Source organism: Grammomys surdaster, unplaced genomic scaffold, assembly GCF_004785775.1.
Source record: "Grammomys surdaster isolate TR1022 unplaced genomic scaffold, NIH_TR_1.0 125769, whole genome shotgun sequence".
NCBI lineage: Eukaryota > Metazoa > Chordata > Mammalia > Rodentia > Muridae > Grammomys > Grammomys surdaster.
In genome coordinates, this window is record NW_021620600.1 from 989434 (window position 1) to 995671 (window position 6238).

Consider the following 6238-nt stretch of genomic DNA (forward strand, 5'->3'; position numbering starts at 1 on the left):
GAGCCATCTGGAGCTGGAGTTAGCATGTGTGAGCCATCTGGAGCTGGGGTTAGCATGTGTGAGCCATCTGGAGCTGGAGTTAGCGGCATGTGTGAGCCGTCAGATTCGAGCGCTTAGACACAAACTCAGGTTTCCTACCAGAGCAGTGTGCAACCCAGGACTGTCAATCTCTCTTTCCAGCCCCTCGACACATTTGCTTTTTGCAAGCTTCTTGTTTTCTTTCTTCTGGAGGGGCAGGAGTTGTGACACATACCTTAAGCCCGTTAATCTCACCACTAGGGAGGCAGAGGCAGGTGATCTCTGAGTTCAAAGCAAGCCCAGTCTACAAATCTAGTTCCAGGCCACCCAGGGCTACTCAGTAAGACTCTGACTCTGGCCTCTCCCTACGGGTCCTCAGGAAGATCAGGAAGTAGGTCTGAGTCCTTGTGGACTCCATGTACACATGCAGTGCAGAGAATGTGGTCAGTGAAAGAGACAGGTAAGGCAGCTGACAACTTGAGTTCCTGTCTTATGTAGCTGACAGTGATCCTCTCCTAACCAGGACCTAGATGTCCTGACCTGTAGTTGCTTATACCCCTTAGGGATCAGTGAAGAGGAAGAGGTTGAATCCAAGGATACCAGAGTTGAAGACAAGACACCCAGCCCAGACCCAGACCCTACAGTGAACTCTGATAGAGTTCATGGAGACTTGGCACCCTGCGAGATGGAAGAAAACACAGTCAAAAATAATACAGAAACAGCCTCTGGCATTGGGGTACGGTGGTACTAAGAATCTGCAGGGCGTTTCGAGTGATGTAGCAACTATCAAAGTGAAAGCCTGCGGTATGGTGGCACAGGCTAGTTTTCTAGCAGTTAGCAGGCTGACAGAGGGACTGGGAGTTCAAGGCCAATCTGGGCTACATAAGACTCTCTTCCCTTAAAAAAAAAAAAAAAACAAACTCTTGGTCAGATACCAACTCATAGAGACTACAGGGCATGATCTGGAAGGTTTATTATGTAGTCAATATGATGTCATGGTTGCTAGGCATGTGTTCTTCCCACTGAGCCCCACCATGGGATTCTAGGCCAGGGGTGCTACTGCTCAGCAATGCTCCCACAGTCTCATGGCATGCTTTGCCAGGAACATGCTTGTACGTTCTAGAGGGATGCTCTCACACAGATTATCCTATGGATCTGTGGAGTCCATAGTTGATGAGGTTACAAACATGACCAATCAACATATGTGCCAACTGGGTTGGGTGGGTTAGCTGCCGTGCTTGACTAACTAGAAAGAATTCTTGGGTCTTCAAAGGTCATCCCTGAGCTGGAATAGCCAATCTGCCCAGCAAAGCCAAGGCTGACTGCTTCTCAGCTTGTGATTTGCACTTGAATTAGGATGAAGACCCGAAGAAGAAAGAGGCCACAGAGTCTACAGAGACAAACAATGCCCTAGTGGCGGCCGAGGTTATGCAAGGCGATGGTGACACCAGCAACCACAACACTTGGAACACAACCTGCCCCCTGCCTCGCACTCCAGGCCCTCGGCTTGGAGAGGACATGGAGGCATACGTGTTGCTCCCTGCATCCCGAGACCACATGGTGCAATGTCGCATCGTGCGAAACAAGCATGGCGTGGACAAGGGCATGTTCCCTTCCTACTACCTCTACCTGGAGGCAGAGGATGGTGTAGCAGTACGCTCCAGCCCTTTGGGGGTGGGTAGGCCTCACACTGGAGGGGACATATAAGAGGAGAAACAAACTCCAAGTTGTAGAACATGTTGCCTTTTAGGACAAGGTTAAAGGTTTCTGGAGGCAGATATGGTGGTATACAATGACAATCCTAATACTTGGGAAATAGAGGCAGAGGAGGATCAAGAGAGGTCAGCTTGGCTCTAAAGGAGTTCAAGGCCAGCCTCCTGAGCTAACATGACACCCTGCTTCAAAAAAAAAAAGATATATATATATATGTATGAAGGGTGGTGCATGTCTTTAACCTCACCTCAGTAGTTAAGCAGAGGAAGGCAGACCTCTAAGTTGGAAGTCAGCACTGTCTAATATTGAGTTCCAGGTGAGCCAGGGCAGCAACATGAGACCCTTGAAACGAAACAATCTTTCTGGATTGTGTCACACAGGACTCGCCTGCTCTAAGCCCTGCCCACTTCAGAACTTCAAACTTTTAAAACATCGGGGCTTAGGTCCTCCTTACTCTATAGTCAAGCCTTATCCATTCCCGAGTTAGTCCATACCTGTCACACCTCCCTTCCCCGTGGGATATACAGGTCCCTTTGGCCTCCCATGAGTCTCCATGGCACTCAAACCCCACAGAATCCAGATATGAACCAGGCTCCTCAAAGCGTTCCATTCTATAGCTAAGCCACACCCCTCCCTGTCTGACCAGTCTCCTTCCCAGTGTAGCCTCCGTCTCCTCCAGAAAAAGCCTTTCCTGTGTGTTCAGAGCTGTGCTCAGGTCCCTGGGTCTATAGAAGACAGGTGTCGGAACTCAGTCCTGAAGCCTATTCCTCTGGTCTGCAGCACTTCCTTCTGGCTGGACGGAAAAGGAAAAGAAGCAAAACTTCAAATTACCTCATTTCCCTGGACCCCAAAGACATGTCTCGCAATGGGAACAACTTTGTAGGCAAAGTTAGGTAGGTAAAGCCTTCTTGGTCTGTAGTGCTCCGAGTATGTGGTGAGGCAACAGGTTGCAGGAAGCCAGGAAAAAGACAGGCAAATGGACTACATTTCCAAACAGGTCTCAAACCACAACACAGTACCTGCACTAAAGCCTGATGGGTTTTGTAGTTCTGCAGGTTGTATGTCCACAGTTGGAAAGGAAAAAGATTAAAGTTTTGAATGCCATGAATACAGATTAGCATTTAAAATGTATAAATGTTTTGACAGTCAGGGGGCTGGAACCCCCTCAGTCTCTGTGGAGGATGAGGCTCAGAGTGCGTGAGTTCTTACCTCCTATGTGAAAGAGGGTTCTTAAAGAGTCAGTGTGGGCTAGGATAACTCACCAAAGAAACGGAGCTGTGACTGTGGTTTTTCTTAGAGGATGGGTTTGGGAAAGCACTTAAAGAATAATGATCACAGGGCTAGATGGCTCAGTGGGTAAGAGCATTAGCTGTTCTTCCAGAGGTCCTGAGTTCAAATGCCAGCACCCACATGGTGGCTCACAACCATCTGTAATGGGATCTGATGCCCTCTTCTGGTATACAGGTGTAAATGCAGATAGAACACTCATCCATACAACACATGATACATAAAGATCACAATCATGATTATTACTCTTTCCACCACACTCCTGGAGCAGATCCAATGTCTTGGGCACGAAATTCACCATCTTTGATAATGGGGTGAACCCTGATCGGAGCTACTGGATTCCAGACAGTGCCCGGATCAGAGAGGAGCTGGGAGTTGTATGTTATGTAAGTATTCTGCAGGGGCAGAATGGGGGTGCCAATAAGTAGTAAAGCCTAAGGAGCCAGACCAACTGGAATATAATCTATCTTCCCAGGAGACCAATGTCTTGGGATTCAGGGGGCCTAGGAGAATGACTGTGATCCTTCCAGGAATGGACAGCCGGAAGCAGAGGATGAAAGTCCAGCCACAAAACGTGAGTTTTTAAGGTTGGAAATCTCAGTGCTAATAGAGAACTCCATCATAGATGGTGGGGCAACGGTTTGCAGGTCACATGTGAAACTGGAATGGCTTTGCCAGAGTCCCATCTCAGAAACTTCCTGAGACTCAAAAACTCTGGGTCTAGAGCTGGAGCGATGGTTCAGTGGTTAACAGAGCATGTGTTACTCTCTGTTGGAGAGTTAACTTGGTTTACGGAATGAGTTCCAGGACACGTGGCTGCACAGAAAAACTCCTGTCTCAAGAAACAAAATGTAAACCTGGCAATCTAGAGACACTGATTCTCAAACAAACAAAACAAATATATGCATCTGGACTAAAAGTCGGGCTCCTGGTGGGCTAACAAACGATGTTCCCTTTTTCCCTACTTTATCTTCAAGGATCAGGATTCGATATTGAGTCGTTTACAGAAGGGCGCTAGACATGGGCTGCTCCTACTGCAGAACAAGGCCCCATCGTGGAGCGATGAAAGCGGCGCATACGTACTTAATTTTCACGGTCGCGTCACTCGGGCTTCGGTCAAAAATTTCCAGATAGTGCACCCGGATGAACGTGAGCTCCTAGCAACCGGAAGATCGGGGATGGGGGCGGAAGCGGGCGCTCAAATACAACTAAGCAGGGCGGGCTCCTCACTGTCGCAAGGGCTCTTGGGAGATGTAGTTTATTGAGCTTCCTAGCTAAGGGTACAGCGCTATGGCAAAAAAGTGAAGAAATTTGACTAATTCCTGATTTGCTCCTCAGCGGACCACCTGGTGCTCCAATTTGGCCGCGTGGCCCCAAATATATTCACGATGGATTTCCGATATCCTCTTTGCCCGCTCCAAGCCTTCGCCATCTGCTTATCCAGTTTCGATGGGAAACTGGCGTGTGAGTAACCGAATAAAATACCGTCCCTCACCAACTCTGTTCTGTGCGTTTGGAGAAAGCTTCACGCCATGCCTCCTTTCTTTTTTAGTTTTTTGATACTCAGTCTGGTCTCCAACAACTATGTAGCTGAGGCTTGCCTTGAACATCCGACCCTTCTGCTTCCGCCTCTGAAGTACTGGGATGACAAGCACGCACGCACCTTTGTGCCTGGCCTTGTCTTTTAACAATAAATCTTTTGATTAATTTTTTTAGTTAGTGTACAAAATAATGGGCTTCGTTATAACATTTTCATATGTCGTCGTTGTACCTTGCTTGTATTTAACACCCTTTCTTGTCCCTTTTAGTTTTGAGACAACCTCACTCCTATGTTATGCTTGTCTTGGAACTCAAGCCAATCTCCTGCCTCAGCTTCCCAGTGCTGAGATTACTGGTGGCTCCTTACATCAGGAAAGTCCCTTACACAGGACTGTATTTTAAGAGGGTCTCACTATGTAGATCAGGTTGGCCTTTGTACACAACTCATTTTTAGCCCCCCTTGAAGCTACCCATAAATACACACCTAGAGCTTATCACTACAAATCAAAACGCTTTATTTCTTATTAAAATAAATAAATAACAGGAAACTACTCGGGCTTAGCCCCGCCTCCCTCCCAAGTACAGGCTGGGAGGAGGGATTTCACTGGGAAGAGAGGGCGTGGTCACATCTTGGCTCAATGGCGTGGCCTCCAAGGAAGAGCAAGGCCCCGGCTGTGGAAGAGGAGAGGTGGAGTTCAGAGGAAGGGATGAGTTTCTAAGGCGTGCCCATGCTCTGGCCCTGAAAGCAGGGGTAAGGTAGGGACCCAGCTCCTCCTCAGCCTGGGCAATGCGTCGAGCAAAGCGGCTTCGATCCCGTGCAAACTGCTCCCAGGGACCACGACGGGCAGCCTGGGCTGGTCCTGCCCAGACAGCAAGGAAATGGACTATGACTTTTTCAGAGAAGTGCACCTGTGGACAGATGGACAGAGGCAAGAAATAAAAATCTGTCACGCAAAAATGCTTGGTATTTGAATAGTCACCTGCCTGCCCTTCTGACTCACTCAAGACACAGACGTCCAGGGCCACATGAGCCGCAGCTAGCACTCTTCCTGCCTCTTACAGGAGATTGCAAGAGAGTGAGCACGCCTTCCCAGCAGAGTTCCTATGCAAGAAGCCGCAACACACGGCTCCCTGGAGCCTTCGCCTCCAGCACACTTCCTTAGGGATGCTCGGGCCCCAGTCCCTCTCCTCCTGTCTCAGTCTAGGCCCTTTGAATTATATATTAAAAAAACGGCAGTGTGGAATCCTATTGCAATCCCAGCACTAGGACTGTAAGTTCCCGAGCCACAAAGTCAGCCAGCTTAGAACCTAGGGTCCCAGCACTTACCTTTCTAGCCTTTAGAGGAATTTCGGGGTCCTGATCCGGGGTGGGGGCTTTGAACAATTTGAGCCTTCTCTGCAGTCGAAGGGGCAGCTTAGGAGGAGCCCAAGGTGGTGCTGGCTTTTCTCCAGGTAAATAGAAGGCCACTCGGAAGAGAGAGGGCTCTGCTTCCCGAGGTTCCTTGGTGGTCTCTCCCGGTAGACAATGCTGGGGCTGGAGGCAGGGACTCTGGCCTGAGTCAGCTGTCTCTGAGTCACCTGGAGCCACATTCTCACTATCCTCATCCTCTTCCTCTTCTGTGTCCTCTCCTGGGCGATACACCCAGGCCTTCAGGAAGGCACTTGTTTGGGGGGTGGCACA

The 6238-nt window shown here is 49.1% G+C and overlaps 3 protein-coding genes across 5 annotated transcripts in view; 1 reads left to right on the forward strand and 2 right to left on the reverse strand.

Annotated features, from left to right (window-relative positions):
* Positions 1-4194, reverse strand: part of Nucb1 (nucleobindin 1) — a 27176-nt gene extending 22982 nt beyond the window's left edge. The window contains exon 1 of the mRNA XM_028789022.1: positions 4102-4194. The gene's annotated coding sequence lies outside the window, so the exon portion shown is untranslated. The remainder of the gene's footprint in view (positions 1-4101) is intronic.
* Tulp2 (TUB like protein 2) overlaps positions 1-5058 on the forward strand; it is a 34614-nt gene extending 29556 nt beyond the window's left edge. For 2 of the 3 annotated variants that reach the window (XM_028789024.1, XM_028789025.1), the window contains exons 4-10: positions 582-754; positions 1375-1671; positions 2512-2624; positions 3290-3404; positions 3494-3592; positions 3996-4167; positions 4357-4516. In XM_028789024.1, coding sequence (XP_028644857.1) covers positions 582-754; positions 1375-1671; positions 2512-2624; positions 3290-3404; positions 3494-3592; positions 3996-4167; positions 4357-4490 — 1103 coding nt within the window. In that variant the 3' untranslated portion in view covers positions 4491-4516. Of the gene's footprint in view, positions 1-581; positions 755-1374; positions 1693-2511; positions 2625-3289; positions 3405-3493; positions 3593-3995; positions 4168-4356; positions 4517-4570 lie in introns of those variants that run through there. The other variant, XM_028789023.1, reaches the window with a different exon arrangement.
* Positions 5049-6238, reverse strand: part of Ppp1r15a (protein phosphatase 1 regulatory subunit 15A) — a 2893-nt gene continuing 1703 nt past the window's right edge. Inside the window, 2 exon segments of the mRNA XM_028789020.1 lie at positions 5049-5466; positions 5885-6238. The exon segment at positions 5885-6238 is cut by the window's right edge and continues 10 nt beyond it. Coding sequence (XP_028644853.1) covers positions 5116-5466; positions 5885-6238 — 705 coding nt within the window. The 3' untranslated portion in view covers positions 5049-5115.